This window comes from Cucumis sativus, chromosome 3, assembly GCF_000004075.3.
Source record: "Cucumis sativus cultivar 9930 chromosome 3, Cucumber_9930_V3, whole genome shotgun sequence".
NCBI lineage: Eukaryota > Viridiplantae > Streptophyta > Magnoliopsida > Cucurbitales > Cucurbitaceae > Cucumis > Cucumis sativus.
In genome coordinates, this window is record NC_026657.2 from 12803273 (window position 1) to 12826079 (window position 22807).

General features: G+C 30.3%; 5 protein-coding genes across 6 annotated transcripts; 2 read left to right on the forward strand and 3 right to left on the reverse strand.

Annotated features, from left to right (window-relative positions):
• Window positions 1–99: 99 nt before the first annotated feature.
• On the reverse strand, window positions 100–2067 carry LOC101213515 (25.3 kDa vesicle transport protein). Of its 2 annotated transcripts, none has more exons than XM_011652848.2 (5): window positions 1853–2067; window positions 1294–1454; window positions 750–896; window positions 519–601; window positions 100–372 (listed from the first exon to the last, which is right to left on the reverse strand). In XM_011652848.2, the coding sequence occupies exons 1-5, from the start codon at window positions 2041–2043 to the stop codon at window positions 226–228; spliced, it is 729 nt and encodes a 242-aa protein (XP_011651150.1). In that variant the 5' UTR covers window positions 2044–2067; the 3' UTR covers window positions 100–225. The 2 variants fall into 2 exon arrangements, with proteins under 2 accessions (XP_011651150.1, XP_031737818.1); XM_031881958.1 differs by having other exon boundaries at window positions 1982–2058.
• Window positions 2068–3083: 1016 nt separating this feature from the next.
• On the reverse strand, window positions 3084–8188 carry LOC101216648 (remorin). The gene is made up of 8 exons (XM_004140729.3): window positions 8091–8188; window positions 7170–7251; window positions 6945–7088; window positions 4850–5009; window positions 4680–4736; window positions 4493–4580; window positions 3555–3636; window positions 3084–3363 (listed from the first exon to the last, which is right to left on the reverse strand). Exons 1-8 carry the CDS (start codon window positions 8186–8188, stop codon window positions 3169–3171), a joined length of 906 nt encoding a protein of 301 aa, XP_004140777.2. The 3' UTR covers window positions 3084–3168.
• Window positions 8189–11634: 3446 nt separating this feature from the next.
• Window positions 11635–13826, forward strand: LOC101213031 (pentatricopeptide repeat-containing protein At1g55630). The gene has a single exon (XM_004140792.3). The coding sequence runs from the start codon at window positions 12093–12095 to the stop codon at window positions 13521–13523; it is 1431 nt and encodes a 476-aa protein (XP_004140840.1). The 5' UTR covers window positions 11635–12092; the 3' UTR covers window positions 13524–13826.
• A 3008-nt stretch (window positions 13827–16834) lies between these two features.
• Window positions 16835–20904, forward strand: LOC101212790 (protein O-glucosyltransferase 1). The gene is made up of 6 exons (XM_004140791.3): window positions 16835–17178; window positions 18119–18726; window positions 19428–19620; window positions 19809–19873; window positions 19972–20182; window positions 20299–20904. The coding sequence occupies exons 1-6, from the start codon at window positions 17002–17004 to the stop codon at window positions 20659–20661; spliced, it is 1617 nt and encodes a 538-aa protein (XP_004140839.1). The 5' UTR covers window positions 16835–17001; the 3' UTR covers window positions 20662–20904.
• A 147-nt stretch (window positions 20905–21051) lies between these two features.
• LOC116402770 (actin-depolymerizing factor 7) lies at window positions 21052–22613 on the reverse strand. Its single transcript, XM_031882949.1, has 3 exons — window positions 22492–22613; window positions 21668–21927; window positions 21052–21202 (listed from the first exon to the last, which is right to left on the reverse strand). Exons 1-3 carry the CDS (start codon window positions 22492–22494, stop codon window positions 21052–21054), a joined length of 414 nt encoding a protein of 137 aa, XP_031738809.1. The 5' UTR covers window positions 22495–22613.
• Window positions 22614–22807: the final 194 nt, after the last annotated feature.

The window sequence follows — 22807 nt, forward strand, 5'->3', positions numbered from 1 at the left end:
AATAAGAGAAAATATCTCATTTTTAAATATTCAAAGTTCAATATTTTGAGTGATATGATAGTGCATATCTACTATTTTAATTGATTATTTGACGTGTTATTAAATGATTTATAAATTTATACTATTAAAAAAGATTTCGTATCTATACAGGCACGTGTAGGTAAAGTGAAAGAAATTAATGGAAGAGAGAGTGGTGTATGGGAAGAAAAGAAATATTAAACAAAATTAGGGAAACAATTTTCTGTTGTTATATAAAATTACAAATTGATTATGATGAGATAATGAGATGTCGAATAGAAGAAAGGAAGCCCATAGAACGATAAGCACTACGCCAAAAGTTACCACCATTGGCGTCCATTTCACACCAATTTCCTGACCATATACACACATATATATACACACAACATAAAGAAAAATAATTAATACAATTAAGCTTAATTATTTGATGCTTTATATATACTTTATTTTAATTAATTGTCAATAATTAAAATAAAAGCAAACTAACTTCAATAACTTACCTCAAGATAGGGAGACCCCCAAATGGAGCAGGAATTACCTTCAGAATTTGTATTATTATTACTCCTTGATCTTTCCACCATATCTGAATTATTAATTATTAACATAACCATAATCTTAATATAATTTATATTAACATTATTAATCAAATGATAATCATATGAAATTATCCCTTAAATTTCAAACTTTAGGTATATTTACTTATTATAAGAAATTTAATTAAAAATAGTTACCGAATTTTCTCCTTCTCTCTAAAATTTCAGAAAGCGAACAAGTGGAAATATCTGGATCAGGTTGACGACGATTTGCATTGAGCTTGCTAAGATTGGCTTGTGTTCTTGTATCGATATATTGTTTTCTAACATTGCTAATAATACTGTCTACAAAATATATCAATGTCTTAATTATTAATTATTAGTCTTTGAATAATTTCCAAATACATTATTATATATAAATAACATTAATTATGGATTATTTAAAATACTAATAGAAAGTAGGACCTTTCTTTGAAAGGAAGTAAAGTAGGGTGAAAAAGGAGAATATAACAACCATATATAGATATATATATAGATTAAGTTATTACAAATTAAAGTAGTAATTGATATATTCTTTTCTTTTCATTATTGAGTTGAGGGCATCAAACATTTCTTTAAAAAGATAAAGAAAAACAGCATATTTATGGAGAAATAATAATAATGTTTCCTTGGTGAACACATCTTTGAAAGAAGATTAATATATATATGTATGGAGATGAAGAGAGGGTTGAGAAAAGGTTACCAAATTTGAGAAAACTATAGGGTTTGATAAGCTTATTTATCAGAGCATCATCAAACTTCCCAAACTCTTTTTGCAAATCTTGTAAGTAATGGATAGCCAGCTTTCTTGGGTATGAAGAATCGCACAATGTCATATAGCATACACCATTTTCCACCAAGTAACTAAATACCAAACAAAAATAAATAAAATGTTGTTGCTTAGTTTTCAATTTTAAAATTGATAATCTAAGGTGGATTTTGTAAGTTCGTTTGTGTTATTTAAAATGAACCAAAGCTAATGTTAATGAATCTAAATATATAAAACTCTTTCAACAAACGTTCGAGGTAAATTTTGTAAATTATATTTTACATTCAATCAATGGATAAATATGAAATGAAATAGAGATAGACGTGAATGAGAATGATTCTAAATCGGTTAAAATCATTATAAAACATATTTTTTATGATTTAAAACGATTTTAATTATATGATGAAATGAAAATTGCATTTAAAAGCATGAAACACGCTGTAAAAAAAACAATTAATCAAAAGAGGAGGTAAAGAGAAGGGGAGAGGAGTACATGAAAGAGTGATGATGCATTAGAATGACCATTTTTGGAGGTGACAAAGTCCCTCTAGAGATCTCTTTGAGTATGAATTCAGCTTGCTTTTTGTACCCAAAAACATCATCATTCTCTTCATTAACATACCTAATTCCTTGTGCAATTGGCAATCCATCTCTAACCCTTCCAACCATTGTTAGCTTCACCATATTGTAAAATTTTATGAGATATGGAAGTTTATGTGAAGTTTCCCATTTTATAGTGTAAAGGGGGACACAAGAAAAAGGTTAGTCAACTTGCATATCAAGTTGTTCCAATTGTGTTTAAGCTTAAAGAAACCCCCCAAAAAGATTTGTGCAATAAAAGAAGCCCAAAGACCTTATGTAAAAAAAAAGGGTATTTCTTAATATTATATTTTGGCTTTGTAGGAAGTTTTGTTATATACCCATGCTAGATTCCATTTGTTTCAATTTTGTAATATCAAATTTGGTTCACAAATGACTCAACAAACACGAAAATCAAAACGATCGCCTTTAAAAACTATCAAATGAGTATAAAATTTTAGTTTCACATCTCATGAATTAAGTACCACTTTAAATTTAAATGTGTTAATTCTAGTTAAAATTTTCACTGTATTCTCTAATTTGAAAGTGAATAAAAGGATGAATGATATAAACACTCTAAAAGAGTTGTCTTGGTTAGTAAGAGAATTATTTTATGTAATTATAATAAATTTTTTTTACCTTGTTACGTAATTTATTTTTAAATTTGGAGTTATTCACGTAAATTCTTATATGTTTTTTTTAACTCTTCTGTCATTGTTTACTTACTTTTGCAATAGAAAGGACAAGTTTTTACTAGCAATTCGAACATTCCTCAAATAAGAATCGTGTTAAAATAAAAATCTAATTCAACCTTTGTTTTGTTTTTTTTAAAAAAAAAAAAACAAAAATCTAACTTAACAATGGGAGAGGAGAGGCTTGAAGTATCAATCATTTCATATATATTTGTTATTCATCAACCTTGGCCATGCGCATATTGATGTGCAAAATAATGAACGAACTAAATTTATCCATTTTGTTGCTTCTAATTCATCAACTCCCATCAAGTTTCCTCAATAAATAATTTCCAAACCAAGGGTTAAAAAAAAATAATAATTATCACAACAATAATTTATATATATAAATATATATTGATTACAAATAAAGAAAGTAGATATTATAAATAAAAGAAACAATAATACAAACAAATTTAAACACCCATCACAATGAAGAAATAAATAATAATAAATAAAAAAAAAAAACCAAATTTCACATATATAGTTTAATTTAAAATTAGAAACAACCGAAAATCTTCTTAGGAGCGGTTCCAGTGGCTCTGTGTTTGGCAGCAATTTCCTCTGCCTTCAGCTTTTCTTCTCCACGCTTTGCTTCAATAACAGCCTTCTTTTCTTCTGCTTTTTTGTGTATCGATGCTATTTTGTTCTTCATTTTCTCTATATGCTCTCCCTTTTTCTTCTCAAATTTTTCCTGTTCTCGTTATAAAATCAATCCAAATGAAATCCACAATCAAAGAAACAACAAAAACATAAACATCGGTCCTCTCAATGAAGAGAAATATCAAATCACAGAGGCTGTGATTTTTTATATAATCATAAATAACATATACACACTATACAATAAAATTTAAATACATTACATATATTTTGTTTTCTCATTACCTCTATCTGTTTTAGTTCAGCCTCAACAGCTGCTTTCTTGCTGTTCTCCCATGATCCAATTGCTGATAGCTTTTTGTGAGCTCTGCTCAATAAATTCCATTTAAAAAAACACATACATCCAACAAATAATAGTATCAAAGAGGTTAAATCGTAAATTATTTACTCTATATACTTTGATAAACAAAATAAAAAAAATGTATATGGTAGAGATTACTTATAATGCTTTTCTCAAACAATAGTGTTTATGAAATGATAAGGACTAAATTTAACAAAATTATAATTCTCCATACCACTTATAGCTACTAAACTTGTAATTTAACCTTTTTCAATAAATTAAATTACAAATTTAGTCAGTAAGCTTTTGTGTTAAATAGGTATCCAATCTTCTTATGTTTGTGCTTAAAATAAATCTCCAAACTATATAAAAAAATTGAATAGATAATATATATCTAATAAGTTTTTGAATTTTGAGTGGTGTGTAATAGACTTCTAGATTTATTTATCATTTTTAAAGGTTTATGTGAGATATGTATACAATTAAAAGTTGTATAATTTATTAGACATAAATTTCAGTCAATAAAGAGTGGTTAATTTAAAAAATATTGGTTACAAAATTAAAAATTAATTGACTTATTTGACCTAAAATTAATATCCCAAAAGCCTATTTGATGATTTTTAAGATTCAAGACCCCTATGAGCTACAAACATTCAGAACAAGTTTGTAAATTAACCATTTTGAAAAAGACAATCTTAATTACCATTTTGTTCTGTCTTTTTCGAATTTAGTATTTTTAGACTTTTTGATGGACACAATTATTATATTATTTTGTAATTTTCTCTATAAATATGTTTTAAATTATAATTCTTTTTTTCCAAAATCAGCTAAATGGGAAAATTTTAAAAAGAAAAAAAAAGAAAAAAAGAGGATTTGTTGGTACCTATTCTCTGCCTTTGATTTTTCACTCTCTTCCCAAGCTTTGATGAGTGACAATCTCTTTTCTGTTGCCACTCTTGCAAGTACCGCATCTAATAACCATCAAAACATGAAAATGAATTTAATACACAATTATTCATTTGGTTAATTATATTTACACTAATTATTTGATAATATCTCCATTTAATTACCTCTATTAATTGAGCCTTCACTTTCTTTCTCTTTTTCCTCTGCTTTTTCATCACTCTCTATCATTCCATAACAAAAAATTTGTAAATTAAACATAAACCCAATAAGATTAGTTAACTCTAGAGAAAAATAAATAAATTTAGAGCTTTATATATATATAATTATAAATTACTTTCAACGATTGCTAGAGCTTTGGAGTCATCGGCCGGCTTCTCGTCCTCCGGTGGGAGTAAGGGGATAATTGATTTCTCCTCTGCGACGTCGTCTTTGGTTGGCTCAGCCACAGCCGGGGAGGGGAGGGGGAGGGGCCTCTGAGGGAGATTCTTCAGGCTCTATTTGCTTGGGCTCATCGGAGGCCATTTGTGAGCTATAAGAGAGAGATTGAAAGATGAGAGAGAGGGAGGAAGGGAGGAAGGGAGGAAGGGAGGGGAGAGGTGGTTGAGATATTATAGTTGGAAGAATAAGAAGGGAAGTGGTGAGAAATGGACATATATTGTGCCTTGTTATGAGTTGGCATTTGGCATTACCATATGATATTTTATTTACTCAAATAAAAGCTTTTCCATTAAAATAATATCTTTTTTCTTTCTAAATTGATAGTAACATTTTACCACTCTCATATAATCAGCCTTGGAAAATATACCTAAATCCTCTTAAATTTAATCCTTAAATCAATATATAATAATACTTTTTCATGCTATATAATATAATAAATATGTTTGTACGAGCTTTCAAACAAATATATTTTGTGAATTTATGTTTATTATGGTCTTTGATTATTTGATTTTTTTCAAATATTGTTGGAAGAATATATCTTTAATTGTGTCAGTTGTGACTTATTTAGTCATTTTTGACATAAATTTCAACATAATTAAAAGGACAAATTTTAAGGGTATATTTTGTCATATAGTTTGACAGTTTGTAATGAGAATCATCAAAATAGTACGAAATAAATATAGTGATAGGAAACACAACATAACTTTTCCACTTAAAACGGCGTTGTATGATTATTACGGATCTTACGAAGATTCCCCTCATGGGTTGTGTTAGTGGTAAAGGGAATATCTGTGGGCCGGGCCGGCTGCCAAATTGTCATCTCATCTTTTTGGATTTTTCTCTCTTTTTCTTTTCTTTTTCAATAAAATATTGTCTTTTAATAAATCAATCTAAAAACACAATTACATATTTTCGTTTTTATAAATTATTTAAGTTTATATTTTTATATTAATAAAAGAACAATCTTCTTTATATCTCGCACACCACTCGTCAATGCTTTTCTTAATATAAAAAATGCGAGCAAAAGATGAAAAAAAAAAGCATATATAACTATGAAGATGAAGTAAAATGAAAAGCACAAATACAAGTGAATTAGTAATATAAACAATTTTGTACAAGTTTGAGAGTTACATAGATGTAAAAATTTGAACCACTTACCTTTTATATTTATATATATAAAGTAGTTGATATGTATGTGAATGTTATCAATTAAATTTTGAATGATTAAATAAAGAGTTGTAATTACAGGCATAAAGGTTAGGCACATAGCACAGCTAGGATGACTTGGAAGGTGGGACAGTTTGGAGAAACTTTGCTTTGCAACCACCAAAAAAAACAGAGATGATCTATGTAATTGTCAATGAAAAACAACCAAACCAACAAGGGGTCTTTGACAATGCCCTCCTCTTCAATTGTCCCATTCTTCTCAACCCCCTACCCCAACCCAATTTAGGTTTGCATTATGAATTATGTAATCAATTGAAGTGATTCAAAAACTAATGTAATTCATTGTTGATATAATTGATGTAAAAGACATCGTGGACTCTAAATTTCCTGAAGAGGAAAAGGTAGTGCCTAAAGAATGGAGGAATGAGCTATAAACCAAGTCTAAAAAAGCCCTCGGAGATTATCCCATCCAAGCCTTTCCGTTTCAACCCCATGAAATCCAAAAGAACAAACATGTTCCTAAAGGGTTTAGAGCAATGAACTCTACAAATACATCCTAAAGACTTTTTGATAAGTGAGTGAAATCTAATTAGTACGAGTTTAACACTTTTTTTCTAAGATTTCTCAAATAATTCTCTACATAATTCAAATATGAATAGAGGTAAATTAGATATATAAAATATGAATAGAGGTAAATTCGATATATATATGTATAGTATTATATATGATGGTAATGGAAAATGAAAGAAGGTATATATATATATATATTAGTCATTGCAAATGCCAAAACACTTTTTAGGAACAGTATTGGTACATCTATGTACTTTAGCTTTCCCTTCAACCTTCAGTTTCTTAAGCTCTCTTTTAGCTTCAATGGATGCCTTCTTTGATTCAACTGCCTTATGAGTCTCTGCCTCTTTGTTTTTTACTTTCTCCATCCCTCTCAGTCTCAGTTTCACCAAATCAGCCTTTGCTTCCAAATTAATTCATTAATTAACTCCATATGTAATTTTAAATTCAATAACTCAAAATCAAAAGAAATTATTTACATCTATCTTCTTCACTTCAGCTTCCAAAGCAGCTTTCTTTGAGTTCTTCCATGCCTCTGTGGAAGCTAACCTTCTTTCAGCTCTGCACAAACTCATTCAAACACTTCACCTCATAAACTATAAACTTTTTATTATTTTTCTGTTTCTATTTGGAAATTTTGGATTTAGTTAATTCTCCATTTGGTAAGAAACTTAAATCTGGTGAACATACGTTTTCCAATGTGCTTTCAAACAAAAGTTTTGACGTTTCAAGTGTTTTTAGATTTTTATACTACTAATTTTTTTTAATTAATTAAATATGTTATCAAATTCATTTTAATTAATTATTTAAGTTAAAATCTAATTCTACCAAAACACATATAATTATTGTCTTCAAAATTACAATTTGGATTTAAAAAAATCAGAATTTTAAATTAATTGAATAAATCCTAACCTTTAAACTTTTAATTTCCTGTCTAAAATAATTTGTAATAATATAAAAGATGTGGTATTCTTTTTTTTTAAAGAACTTGGAGAATAAATTTTTTTTCGTTAAATGATGTATGTATCTTATGTATGACAGATTATAATATTTTTTATAATAGTTACCAAAGTATTAAATTTCAATCAATATTTTCACGTTTCTATGTATTCGATATCGATGTGAGAGACGAATCAATGTTTCAATTAAAGACATGTTTATTTATTTGAAAAAATATTTATTTACTAATTTAAATTAATGTTTAAAATTTTTCAAAAATATTCATCGAAATTAATATTTTATTAATATATCCATCAAATTTTGGGTAGAATTAAGTGTTTGATATTTCATCAACATCGATATTTTAAATCTAGAAAATGACTTAAAAAATTGGTTTAGTTAATTGATGAAAGTTGAAATTATGAAAAGATAATATTAAAATTGAAAGAGAGAGAACTTACTTATTATCTGCTTTGATCTTTTCTCTATCTTCCCAAACCTGAATTTTTATTTCGATCTTCCTTCTATCAGTTGCACTCGCCGGTGTCTCCGCTACCATTTTAAACACGATAGTTATTAATTTCTAAATTTTATTTTGAATTACATCAAATAAATAGTTTTATATATTCTTTTTTAAAAAATTATGTGTCCATGCAAGAAAATTATGTTAATAAACATGAAGAAAGTAAAAGAAAAAACTTACACATTTTGTGAGATATAGTAAAACAACAATCCGAAAATAAAAGAATTTTGTGTTCTTTGATAAATCCAAAAAATAACAAATATATTTATGTGTTCTTTGTGTTTTGGATTTGTATTTAAACTTTTTTGCTTGCAAATATGGAAATTTTGGTATCTATTTATCTTGTAAATTATGATTAGAAGGATCCATAATATAATAATAATTAAATGCATTATTATTATTATTATATATATGTAATAGTTTTAATACATTAATAAATGTTTTGTAGTATTTAGTTATGTTTTGCATGCTCACCTTAATCCACATTTAATTTTAAACCAGGCCGTTATGCTTTGAAATTAATTATTTGCAATGTTTACGATTTTTGTCATTTATATATAAAAAGGTTGACAATGGGTTTTTCTTATCTTAATGTTTATATTCTTTCCATTCAAATTCTTGTATCAAATTGATTCAAATTTTATCCATATATTATTCAATTCGTTCATTGTTTCTCTTTAATTAAAGGATTTTCTGAATTAACAAATAAATAAATAAACAAGTAAGATATCCAAAAATTAAACTCATTTATTGTTAATGTCTTGGAATGATTTACATTTTTCTATAATTGTTAAATTATTTGTCAAATTTTAGAAACAAAAATAACATTTTGAAAACTATATATATATGTAACAAAAAGAAAGTTATTGCAATTTTGATTTATTATTTTTAACAAGCATGTGATTATCCGATCTTCTAAATTTTATTATCAATGCTATTACAATACTTTTTTTTTTTTTTTTATCAATTTAAAGGTTTGTTTGTAAAAGAAAAGTTTTTTATGAAACTCTTTTTCATTTAAATCATTTTCTATAAAATTTGTTTAAAATACATTATTGTTAAACATTAAAATAACTTATTTTTAAAACTAAAAACTTATATATAATATGTATTGTAAATAAACCAAAAACAATTTATTTAAATTCATAGCCAAATTCGTATAAAAACTTTAGAAAATTACATTTTCTTAATTTTGAAATTTTTTATTTACCTTTTGAAAATATATGGGTATAAAATAGATAATGAAATTTAAGATCTTACAAGTGACATATTTAATTATAAGCTAAAAATGAAAGGCTTATAAATTCAATTTAGATTTTCAATATTTTTGTTTATTTCAAGGAAAAGTTAAGGTGAATTAATTTGGTGCACGAACAAATAATTAATTTATAAATAGAATAATTTTAAATTTTATAGTCTATCTATGTTATTTATAATAAAATCTATATAATCGATAAACCATTTTAATATTTTATAATCTAATTGACAACTTCTAGGATCACTAACAAACAATTTTTTTTTATCATTGTACAATGTCTGGCCTAACAAACAATCATTTTCTTGTATATTATTGTTAAGGATCAAATTACCTTCATGACCATTAATATGTCTATTTGTGATAATGTATTTTTTAATTACAGACAAACTTATTTCTTTACGTTTTATTGATAATAATATATATATCGCATAGACAATGTATTGGTTAGATGTGATTGATACACTTTCTTTAGTCTTATCGACATGGTAATATCTATGTAGGTAATTGTAGATAAATATATTAAATATCATAATGGTGTAAACACAAGTTTGATGTCGTCAATAATATAGAGCATTTTGTCTTTATATTGATAAGATATACGAGTAACATATCTCAACAATTGTTAGAAAACGACAAAAGATATATATATATAACTTTAATTTTGTTATCTTGATACAATATATAGAAGGTAGGTTTAATTGTCGCGACACCCCATGACACTATGTGTGACATTGTAAGGTAGAGAGGGTCTTAATTCGTGAAAAGAGCATGTCGCCTTGACACTTCGAAATTGTCATGCACATGAACGTTTGTTAGCGCTGCAATGTTGTCCCAACACTACGATGCTATATGAAATTTTATAAATACTATTTTCCACCGTCAAGTTAAAAGATACCTGATTCGAGGTGATTTGCTATTGTTTTCTCCCCTATTTTCTAATATCTTTCAATCAGTTTAAGTCCTCAAAAAACTTTTCATCATCCGACATGTGGATGAGAAGCTAAGGTACTTGTTCTAACTTGTGTTTCTAGAAATCTCCCTTTATTTCTTTGAATTCGTAAGAGTAAACTTAGTTATATTGTAAGTTTGGTTTCAATTTCGTTATTGAATGAATCTTTGTTATATGTTCGAATGCATGAGAAATGTATGACTTTCGCTTTCAATTGGATCTTTGACTCGTGAATTTTTTTACAAGATTTAGTTAGAAGCAACAAATTAGGTTAGCTTGTTATTCTATTAGATGAGCATTGTTCTAGCCAATCTAAGATGGTACCTAATGAATGTTTAATTAGACGCTTGAAATTGGTCATTCCGCCCAAAAATCTCTTGAACTTAAATGCAATTGAAAAAATTCAGTTATCTGTTTGCTTTTTCATCTTGTTGAATTAAAACAATTAGAATTTCGACAACAATTTAGTTATCTTCTTTAACTAAAATGGTCAGATGAAAAAATGTTACAATAATTGAAAGAACAACTTTTCTAGATTGGGAGAGATTGGTATAACCCAAGCTAGGATTTCGTTAATTGAATCACATTTACAATTTTCTTTGTTGTTGCATGAGATTTTGCTTGCTTGCAATTCTAAACAACTTCCAAACCCCATTTTTGGTTACCTCAATTAGAAAACTAGTTTGTTTGAAAAATTAGCGTGCTCCCTGAGTTCGACTTTGATAACTTATTTGACACATATTTGGACAATGAAATCCATCAGTCAATTATTAATAAAATTAATACCACAATTGTTTCTCTAACTTATTTATATCGTTAATTAAATCAAAGATAGAAACTCTACCAACAACAGTTTATTCACTAAACATCTATTTTTACTTGAAGATTAAGAGGTTTCATATATTCAAAATTTTCACTCCTATTTGTACTAAAAAAATAATAACATATCCCATAGGCATATCTCATGAACATAAAAAAAAGAGTAAATAAATGTCATATTTACAAATACTTTATAATTGCGCTATATTTTAAACATGCATTCATGATCAACTACTTTAAAAGTGAGTGTTGAGATAATTTTACCTTTTTTTTAAAAAAAAGTAATTATTTATGTAAAGAAAAAGATGGCTATCATTTTGTTAAAAAAAAATAATGAAAAAACAAAAGTTGATATCTTTATTTGATTTTTTGAATGTATAAAAATGTAAACTTCTGTTTTCTTTTAATTTTCTTTCAATTATTTTTAGAATAGATTTAAGTTCGACATGTCGAACGGTGGGAAGTGAAGGCGAGCTGGGTGTGGAGAAACAGAAACGACAATCGACAAGTCTCGAGAGCTGCTTTGTGTTTCAGTTCATGTTACCTTGCCCTAGCAATCAAGTGGCATCTCTTCTCCTCCTCCACTCTCTCTTCCATTCAATCTGAAGAAGGAACTTTCATCTTGTTTTCAAGCGTTCTCTACAAAATCGTAAAACCCCAGATAAGTTTTCATTTCAACTTCAGATTTTCCGATGTTACATAGAAATTCAAAGTGCACATTCCTTCTCAAATGAAAATCTTCTGTTGGGATTCGTAACCTATTGCAAGATTCGGGGTGTTCATGGTAAATGGGTGCCTCCCAATTTGGGGATACAAACGCTTCGGCGATTTCCCACTTGCCTATTTTTGCTCTGTTATTCGATTACTTGTTTTGTATAAGTTTTGTGAGTCTTTAGCGATAATGGGTGTCAATCATGAACTCTTTATCGCTTGTGAGTTCGCGGATAGTCTGCAGATTATTTTCAACTTCTTTTATTGTGCGTCGAACAATTTGGAATCGGAACTTCTGCAGTGACGATCGGTTTCAATTTTTTGTGGAACCCTTTAGTTACTTGGCTGATGGGAACTCAGATTCTTTTGAGACTGATAGTCGTAGATGGGATGATTTTTCATTTAGAAGGAGTTTTCTAAAGGATGCGAAAATTGATGCTGAGAAAGTTATTGAAATTCTTAAACAGGATGGCCCTGGATTTGACACATTTTTGGCTTTAGATGAACTTCAATTAAAGGTCTCAGGGGTGCTTGTTGGAGAAGTTCTGAAGGGGATTTTGAAAAGTAAAAGTGTTCTAAACAAAACTCAGTGTGCAAAATTGGGGTACAAGTTTTTCATATGGAGCGGTAGGATTGAGAATTATAGACACACTGTGAATTCATATCATATAATCATGAAAATATTTGCCGAGTGTGAGGAGTTCAAGGCTATGTGGAGGGTACTAGACGAGATGACTGAGAAAGGGTACCCTGTTACTGCAAGGACATTTATGATATTGATATGTACTTGTGGTGAGGCAGGCTTGGCTAAGAGAGTTGTTGAGAGGTTTATCAAATCAAAAACATTCAATTTCAGGCCGTATAAACATTCTTACAATGCCATTCTTCATGGACTAGTTATTGTAAAACAGTACAAGTTGATTGGATGGGTGTATGATCAAATGCTGCTTGATGATCATAGCCCAGACATTCTTACATATAATGTTTTATTGTTTTCAAGCTGCAAATTGGGGAAATTGGATCAGTTTCACAGATTGCTTGATGAAATGGCCAGGAAAGGGTTTTCCCCTGATTTTCATACTTATAACATTCTTCTTTATGTTCTTGGCAAAGGAGACAAACCCCTTGCAGCTCTAAATCTTTTGAACCACATGAGGGAAGTGGGCTTTGGTCCCAACGTTCTTCACTTCACAACGCTTATAAATGGACTTAGTCGGGCTGGAAATTTGGATGCTTGCAAATATTTTTTTGATGAACTAGGAAACAATGGTTGCATTCCTGATGTTGTTTGCTACACTGTGATGATCACAAGCTTTACAGAGGCTGGGCAGCACGAGAAAGCTAGGGCATTTTTTGATGAGATGATAATGAAGGGCCAGCTTCCTAATGTGTTTACGTACAACTCCATGATTCGTGGTTTTTGTATGGTGGGTAAGTTCAAGGAAGCTTACTCTATGCTCTCTGAAATGGAATCCCGAGGTTGCAGACCAAATTTTCTTGTATATAGTACCCTTGTAAGTTATTTGCGAAATGCAGGCAAGCTTGGCGAGGCTCACAAAGTTATAAAGCAAATGGTTGAGAATGGGCAATATGCCCATTTAATGACAAAATTCAAGGGATATAGGAGATGCTAGATCATTAGGATGACTCTTTGTAATTCGAGATTATTGATTAGTAACCAAATGAGAGATTCAAGAGGCTGATTTCCAGTCTCCTGATACTAAAATTATCATCCAGATGATACAAGGATGTAGCGGCAACGATTATTCCATAGTGAAACTTAGTCTCTGTCTTGTTAACTTTGTGGATTCTTTTCTGTTCCTGAAGTTCTTCCCTCCTTTATCGTTTTAGGCTTAAAATAAAATGTTTCAAGTTGATTCTTTTACAAACACGAGATTTGGACTGAATGGAAACGTTGATGCTTGTTAATCATGTAACATGTCTACGACTTAAATGGAGGAATGAACTTAATCTAACTAATAGTTTTAGGGTTGAATTGAGACGTACAATAGCTTGAGGCACAGTTCAAATATTAGTGGCATAGTCTCTCTTTTATGACTTTTTGTCTGTCTTTATAAAATGCGCATATCTACTTATGAAACTGGCTGATTCTCATCAGCATCAAAATGGCAATCCTTATGCTCTTTTTCTATTTATTCTTTGTGAATGTTGAAAATGAAGTTTTATATAGCTTTTATGGTTGTAAACAGAAGATGGAACACTGTGTTTTTTGGTGCTGCTGCTTTAGTATTCCAGTGTATAATCTCTAAAGCTTGAATACTCAGACCAACTGAAACCATTTTCCCGTCACAGTAAGCACAGCTCATCATCTATCCCTTAGGTCAGAGATTTGGATCTTCATATCCCCACTTGATGTACAAGAAAACAATCTCCAGTTCTGACCATTTTCTTCACCAATGCTACTACAATGGATCCCCGTTGATCAAAATGCCACCTGCTTTTTTCTACTTTGATTAGTCATCAGCCATTGTTAGAACCTGCCATCTGATACAAAAATTATACACATCATCTTTAAGCCTTGATTCATGCTATTGCTAATTTATTCTCTATGATCTATAGCTTTATAGTTCCCTTAAAAAGTTCTATAAATCTGTATATTTGTGCTTTGTGCAACTTCTTCTTTTTTCTCACCCCTTGAATTTGACCGTAGATTGCCTACTTTCAAAATGGCTTCATATATATTTTAACTCTGATATTTCCAAATTTTTAGCTCCTAAGTTCTGAATTTGTATGTACCTTTGACAATTTGGATCTCATGTTTCAAGTCTTAAGATCTATACTTTGAACTGCCACCAACTTCTTAGGTTCTAAAATGTTAAATTATAATTCTTAAATTAATTAATAGTCATTAACACTAAACATGAAAAAGTTTATTGAAAAATCGATGTTGAAATTGTAAATTTTGAAACCTAACTCGAGACAAAATTGAAATTAAACTTAAAATTTAGTGTTAATGACTATTAAGATTACAACATTTTGATACGGAGACTCTAAGAACTAAATTTGAAATTTGAAAATTAAATCAGCAAGGAAACTTATAAACCAAAACTTTTGTGTTTTTTTTTTCCAAAATAAATTAATTGAAAAGATATATTTCTTTGTATTGTTGTCATTATCGAACTTAACTTTGTTTCAATTATTAATGCAATAACTATTAAGGTGATGAAAGTTTTCTCAATAAATTATATAATTAAGATTCCTGTTTAATAAGATTGAATTATTAATTAAAGTTCCAAACTCTCTCTTAAAATTAATTGAAGAATTAGTTCACAAAAACCCAATGTATTGACATTACAACTTCACTTTAATTCTCACAATTAATTTGTAATTAACTATACTACATCAACAATTAATTTCAACCCATTCTCTCCCAATTAGAATTAGATGTGGTTTACAATTATGTTCTCAAAATACAAAACAAAACAAAAAAGTTTTTTCAACTCTCCCAATAAACAGTACATAAGCTTTTTAATAATTGTATCTAAAATTTAACATGTGATTGAAGTTTACCATTTACAGCTATTCAATTAAATTTATGAACATTTTTAAAATAACAAAATAAATTAAAACATTTACGAGTTATAGTAAAATTTTAGATTCTATCAAAAAGTATATTAATGTTATTGATATCTATCCATGTCTAGTATTAATAGAATATGAACATTTTCATATATCAGCTACAAGTTTTTAATAAATTGACCGGTGATTAAAGTTTATAATTTTTTTAATTAAATTTTATGAAAATTGCAACACTAAGATAATTTACAATTGAGTTATTTTTAGAATCTTTTTAAATGATCAAGTTCGAATGAGATTTTAATATGAGTTTTATTCTAGTACATAGAAAATAAGGATCATCATTTTTTGAAAAAGAAAAGAAAATTAATATTTAATTATTCAAAAGTATATCACAAGCAAACAGACATCTCACCAAAACAAGAAAATCTTAAATTTAAATTTATAATTCACAAACACAACACTTTTTAACACATATAACGATTTTTTAAAAATTAGAAAAATTTGACAAATTATTTAAACTCCATATAACAAAATGATTGAGAGAAAAAAAAATTACAATTGATTTTTCTATGAATAAATATTATTCTATTTTTTTACAATTTTTCTATAAAACTAATTCTAAACATTATATTCCTCTTTAAATTCAAATAAATCATCCTTGGTTAGGTAACGGGGAAAGAAAATGAACTTCTCAAGCAAGTTCCCCGGCTAATAAGTCATTGACTTTTTTTTATATATGTTTAGTTAATGAATACATAGAGACAAACTTGTGTTTTAATTGATAACGATAGGAAATAAATAGATATCGAAAAGGTATCATATGGCAATTTATTTTTTTTAATATGTGTGGGAAAATGGAGTTTGGATATAGGTGTAACCTATGCTACAAAAGTACTATTTTATACATCAAAATTCAATCTTCGAGATGAAATTAAACTAAATTAAACTAATGTTTAATCACAAATTAGTCATTGTGGTAAAATAGAGGATAGTTTTTGTTTAGCAATATACAAATTTTTAGAGTTACTATTCCCAAAGAACGATGGAATCATCAAGATATTGTTATTTCTGTGAAAAAATTATTAAAATATTGATATGGATATAAAAGATTACAAAAAGAAATAAATTTAAAATAGTTAGTAAACATTTTATTATTTTCAAAGAAGTGAATGTATCCACTATTTATATTATATTTTTTTGTTAGTGACAATTTGATTTTGTATAGATTTTTGTCCCATTATAATAAAAGTATGGATCACCTAAATTTAATACCTATGATTATTAGACACGTCTAGGAGAGTAAATATATGTAAAGTTGTAATTTTGAGAATGGAAAAGGGTATTTATCATTATTATATATATGATTTACATCAAAGTTCTTAATTCAATATATGATTTACATCCCACCTCATCGAACCCCACATTCTCTAATCTCGCATCTAAAAAATTCAAAATTACAGTCTCTGACCTCTCCGGACGACGGTGGCGGCGATGGTGGTGGGTCTGTAAAGCCAGAATGTGGGGAATGAAGAATGAGTGAGTGAAGTACGAAAGAGTTAAAGATATTTTAAAATGAGAGAAGGCTCTGGCGGTAGTTTCCGCAACAGGTTTTCCCATTACGCCTTTTTTCCCGATCATATATTCAAGCCGTTTATCAAATCTCCGGCCACTTTCTCTCTGTTGTTCTTGTTCTTCTCTCTCTTCCTTCTCGCCGGCGTCTTCCTCTCCACGCGCCTCCTTCATTCCTCTGTAAGTCTCTGTTTTTCTTCTTTTTTTTTTCCTATTGTTACTAAATAAATCATTTTATTAATTTTTTTAAAAAAATATTTATCCTAAAAGTAAAGAAACCGACATGTCGTCTTGTGGTGCCGTGACATTTGGATTGGCCGAACTGTCGGCTCTATATTTTTCCTTGGAACAATAAGGCTCTCTATTTTTCGGACGCTTGTTCCTCCTTTATTTTTACGTTTTTGCCACGCGTCTTCTCTACACCAATTTATAATTTGAGTTCATAAATAATTGCTTCCATTTAAATTATGATAATATATTTGGAAATTTTATTTTCAATCAATTAAATTTATAACGTTTTCATTAATTATGATTACCTTTTTTTTGAAATTATTCATGGATCGGTTCTCAAATTTGTATAGATTTTTTCAAACGTGGATTTTACAAAAGGATCCAATAAAATGGGTGAAAGATTGGAATAGAAAACTTTAATAAATAATCTGGATTTATTCACTACGAAAGTTTAAGAATTTTATTTATATAACTATTAAGTGTGTGTTCTTCTAAACGAAATATAAGATATAGTGTATGAGGTAAAAGTAACCATAATTTTTTATTAAAAAAAAAAAACATCTATGTATTATGATTTAAGACATCACCTTTATATATATAAAATAATATAGAAAGAACAAAAAAAAGTTAACACTATATTTGAAAAGTAGGTATGTTTTTTTGTAGGTTTCATATTCTGGGTCTTCCACAAACACTTAAAATTGAAAGCTACTTTTGTGGAGTATAAATTGGTTTAAGTTTTTGTTGCATAAACAGAATGGATGATTTCGAAGTCAAATTAAAAATAGTATGAAACATATAGTTAAAATTTTCCCAGAGATGAGGGATACCGTTAAATTTGTCGGCAGAGAGATTTATTGAAAGTTCGTTGGATCTGATTTTATTTCAGACGACAGCGTACAATTTAACCATAAAAGGGAGCGGCAAATCCCAATACTATCCTACCAACACTTCCCAAGTCCCACATAACCCAAACCACCAACCACGACGACCACAAGTCGAATTCACACTCCATTGTGCGTCCTTCAATAACATCACACCAGGAGCCTGCCCTGCCCACTACCCCACCAATTGGACTACTGACGAAGATCAGAACCCTCCGTCTTCTTCATCCGCGTGCCCCGATTACTTCCGCTGGATTCACGAGGACCTCAGACCCTGGGCCCGGACGGGGATCACGAGGGCCACGCTGGAGGCTGGGCAACGGACGGCCAATTTCCGGCTACTGATTCTGAATGGGAAGGCTTACGTGGAGACTTATAAAAAGTCGTTTCAAACGAGAGATACTTTTACGGTGTGGGGGATCCTACAGTTGTTACGGAGGTACCCCGGAAAAGTGCCTGATTTGGATCTTATGTTTGATTGCGTTGATTGGCCCGTGATTTTGACTAGCCATTTTAGTGGGCCTAATGGGCCTACCCCACCTCCTTTGTTTCGTTATTGTGGAGATGATGCCACGTTCGATATTGTTTTTCCTGATTGGTCCTTCTGGGGATGGTTAGTCAATCTTTGACTTTTGATTACATTACTCATTACAGCATGCTCCCAGCAATTAAATGTTTCTTCTTATTGCTTTATTAAAAATTTAGGACACGAACATGATAAACACATGTATGTATACACGGTGGCATATTCATAACTTCGCATGATGTGCTGCTGAGTTGAGCATATTCTAATCTTTTAAGTTAGCTGACGAAATATTTAGCTTAGTTAAGCAGAGAAAAAACTAGTTACCCCTTTAGGTTGCTGGCGTGGTGCTATTTATACTGTGCGTCCTTTGACACCTGCTTGGAATATTGTGTAATATTGGTGGTGTCAGATGACTATGCCCCTCGAAGTTGCAGAGTGTCAGCAGCAAGCTTAAATCTATCATTTTCCCTTTGGTTTATAAACTCTAATACATTGGTTGGTCAATGCAGAAATTAGAGGTTTAACTTTCCCTTTTGGGACATAGGAGCTTGTCCATGAGCTTTGGATCTTAGACTACTCTTGACATCATACGTTATCTAAAATAAAGCTTTTTAGCTTCTTAGAAATTAATAATTGTTTGAAACCGATCATGGGCGTTGCCTTATAGAAGATCAAAATGAACTTTTTAAACTTCCGACACTAGCGTGAGTGAAGTGTCGTTTCCTTGAGGTTTTCGGTGTTGTGATGATTTAATAATTAATAGTTAATACAGTGGCCGACTTTTGTAGGCCAGAGATCAATATAAAGCCATGGGAGCCGTTGTTGAAGGATATAAAAGAAGGGAATAAAAGGATCCCATGGAAGAGTAGAGAGCCTTATGCATACTGGAAGGGAAATCCAGAGGTCGCCGACACCCGAAAAGATCTAATCAAATGCAATGTGTCTGACCAACAAGACTGGAACGCTCGTGTATTTGCACAGGTATCGATTTACATTTAAATATTGTCAAATATAAAATCACTTGAGGATTCATTAGAGATCAGAAACTAGGACAGAAATTCTTATAAACTTGAACAGAACTCGATTGCTAGTGGATCGAGTTCAGCTCATAATATTGGGTTAGGAACTAGGACAGGAATTCTTATAATTCTTGGAAAAATAATTTTCAGGATTGGACGAAAGAATCCCAGGAGGGATACAAGCAATCAGATCTTTCAAACCAATGCCTTCATAGGTAAAATTTGAAGCCTCTTTCTTTCTTCAGTCCAATGTTATTAGCTAATCTTTCACTCAACTCAACTCTGTTTTCTTTTGTATGAAACACATTTGCAGATATAAAATCTATATAGAAGGATCAGCTTGGTCTGTTAGCGAAAAGTACATTCTTGCTTGTGATTCTGTTACCTTAATTGTAAAGCCCCATTACTACGACTTCTTCACGAGAGGTTTGATGCCAGTGCACCACTATTGGCCTGTAAAGGATGACGACAAGTGCAAGTCTATAAAATTTGCAGTTGATTGGGGCAACAGCCATAAGCAAAAGGTAATTCTACAATAGGCTAAACCGGTTACTAGCTTTATACAATATTACGGGTTAAATTCTCCTTATACGGTTTGAGTTTCGAGTACGAGATTATGTATCTTATTGTGGTTACTCAGGCACAAGCCATTGGTAAAGCAGCTAGCAGTTTCATCCAAGAGGAGCTGAAGATGGACTATGTCTATGACTACATGTTTCATCTTCTAAGTGAATATTCCAAACTCCTTACTTTCAAGCCGACGCTACCGCCCAATGCAATCGAGCTTTGTTCTGAAGCCATGGCTTGTCCAGCTGAAGGGCTCACCAAGAAATTCATGACAGAGTCATTAGTGAAGAGGCCTGCAGAGTCGAACCCATGCACAATGCCGCCCCCATATGATCCCGCGTCGCTTCATTTTGTTCTTAGTAGAAAAGAGAATTCAATCAAACAAGTAGAAAAATGGGAGACGAGTTTCTGGAATACTCAAAGTAAGCAGCCATAGAGAAAGAGACCCTTCTCCTTTTAACTTAAAGAAGATATTCATTGCATACTTCAATACAGAAAGCTTTATCAATGATATGATCAAATCATACAAAACTCATTTGGGTGTTCTCTTAAATGTTTTATTCTTTAAGTTGGAATCTTTTACTGCTCAAAACATTAAGTGAAAAAAGGAACTCCCTTTATGTGTATATATATATAGAATTACAACAGATCATCAATACAGCTTTAGAGATCAGTGAAACCCCATGAAGCAAAAAAGAAACAAGGCTGTGAAAAAGATTAAAAAAGTACAAAAAGAAAAAAAAAATTGAAAGCGTAATGTCACAACATTAGTTATGCTTAGTCTCAAAAATGAAGATGGAGAAAGAGAGAGGGAGGAAAACTGAGCTTAAAATGCTCGAGCCTTGATTATGTCGAAGCTCATTTCGCTAGGATCTGTGGCTTGTAATTCCACCTGAATTCCATCCAATTCCCTCTTGAATCTGTCCTTGGAGCTTGCATAAACCATCTTATTTCTCACTTTTGATGTGTCAGGGGACCTTCAAATTAACAGAGACATCATAGATAACCATAGTTCATGTGTTTGTCTTCAAGTTTAAGGTTAAGTTTATGCTACAAAATTTGATTGAGAAGAAGTTTTACCGAAGTATGTTGAAGTTCTCTCCTTACATTTCCCAGGAGGAAATCAAGTAATAATGTTGTGAATAATGTTTGTTAGAATATCATAAACTTCTTGTTCGAGTAAAAGTTGTATTACTTTTGATGTTTCGTTACTGTTTCAAAACTATCCTTTGGGTAGAAATTCCTCCACCTGTCAAACTGTGCGTTCCCGTGTTCAAATCTCGATTTTTATCAAACATTCCAACAGATTGTATTTCAAGCCTAGTTTTGAAATGCTTGTGAAATATTAAAGGTAACAGTAGAATGCAAGTTTTTGATAGAAACATAGATTAAGGGAATGTAAATGATGTATTAGATAGAGAGAAAAAAAATTGGAAGTTTACCATGCAATGAAGAAAATCTTGCTTTTCTGGCAGTTCTCATCGGTAGTGAAATCAAAATCAAAGACAGCATAGCGACACTCATTAGCAGGAATAGCGGCAGAGAAATCATCATAAGTCTCTTCAGGGCTTCCGAGTTTCTCCACAACAACTTCTTGATTCTCAATCTTGAATATAATGAACCGATAGTTTCTCTTGGTTTTTAACTCCAAAAATTTCAGCTTGCATTCATCCCTTACAGCCATTCCAGAAGCAGCGTTCGCCTAATTCGTTAACAACCATATATCACTCTATTATATTCTTTTTCAAATCTAAGCATATTTTAAAAGTGTCCGTAAAAACGCAACATATTCTATTTTATATCAACATGAACTTAGTTTTATAATAAATAACATATACTCCCCTTAAATAAAGGTGGAAGGAACTAATCTTTCATTCTTATATTTCATCATTCCTCTAACACGATAGCATTAAAACTAAATGCTTTTAAACTTTGGTCTTAGAGTATCTATTATTTCAACCATTCCCACCATTTTTCATGAATGTTTTAAAACTACCATTGAAGTAGAAATGTATTAGAATGTTGAACAACAAAAGTTGAGACTTGAAAGGGTGTGTTTGATGACTTATAACGACATGACGATAATAGTTATCATTGTATGTCACAATTACACCATTTCAAATTCTAGCAACCATCCAAACGTTGTTATTTAACCTAATTAACAAGAATAATAATGATGATAAACATGTGGGAAATTGAGGAAAAAAGTAATAATGATTGCAGACAAGAACACTTAGCCATGAAAGATGGTAGAGAGAAAGATCACCATTTTTGTGTATGAAGAATGTGTATGAAAGGGGGAGAAAGATGGGTGTAAGGAAGAAGGGTAGGGAAGAATAATGGAAGAAAAGAGAGAAGAGGAGAAATGTGAGAGATGAAAATGAAAAGGTAGAAGGAGAGATCCTTATTGAGGGGGAGAGAGATGAGAATAAAAAGGAGTCATTTTAAGGATAAAACTAAGGTTCACAATTGTTTTCAATCCCTAATTATCTCCTCATCCACATTTCTTCCTAAAACATAGCACTATTCTTTCCCTTTCCCTAAAATAAACACTTTACCTCTTTTATTTTACTCTTTATTTT

Excerpts from the sequence above, each read along its gene's own strand:
- LOC101213031 (XM_004140792.3), top strand. The coding sequence starts at position 12,093 with ATGAACTCTTTATCGCTTGTGAGTTCGCGGATAGTCTGCAGATTATTT.
- LOC101216648 (XM_004140729.3), bottom strand. The coding sequence starts at position 8,188 with ATGGTAGCGGAGACACCGGCGAGTGCAACTGATAGAAGGAAGATCGAA. Across the intron at positions 7,252-8,090 it reads AAGATCAAAGCAGATAATAA|AGCTGAAAGAAGGTTAGCTT; the intron begins GTAAGTTCTCTC and ends GAGTTTGTGCAG. Across the intron at positions 4,737-4,849 it reads AGCTCTAGCAATCGTTGAAA|AGAGTGATGAAAAAGCAGAG; the intron begins GTAATTTATAAT and ends ATGGAATGATAG.
- LOC116402770 (XM_031882949.1), bottom strand. Across the intron at positions 21,203-21,667 it reads AAGATTTTCTTCATTGCATG|GTCCCCTGACACATCAAAAG; the intron begins GTAAACTTCCAA and ends GTTAATTTGAAG.
- LOC101213515 (XM_011652848.2), bottom strand. The coding sequence starts at position 2,043 with ATGGTGAAGCTAACAATGGTTGGAAGGGTTAGAGATGGATTGCCAATT. Across the intron at positions 602-749 it reads AGAGAGAAGGAGAAAATTCG|ATATGGTGGAAAGATCAAGG; the intron begins GTAACTATTTTT and ends TTAATAATTCAG. Across the intron at positions 373-518 it reads GGGGGTCTCCCTATCTTGAG|GAAATTGGTGTGAAATGGAC; the intron begins GTAAGTTATTGA and ends GTATATGGTCAG.
- LOC101212790 (XM_004140791.3), top strand. The coding sequence starts at position 17,002 with ATGAGAGAAGGCTCTGGCGGTAGTTTCCGCAACAGGTTTTCCCATTAC. Across the intron at positions 19,874-19,971 it reads TCAAACCAATGCCTTCATAG|ATATAAAATCTATATAGAAG; the intron begins GTAAAATTTGAA and ends ACACATTTGCAG. Across the intron at positions 20,183-20,298 it reads GCAACAGCCATAAGCAAAAG|GCACAAGCCATTGGTAAAGC; the intron begins GTAATTCTACAA and ends GTGGTTACTCAG.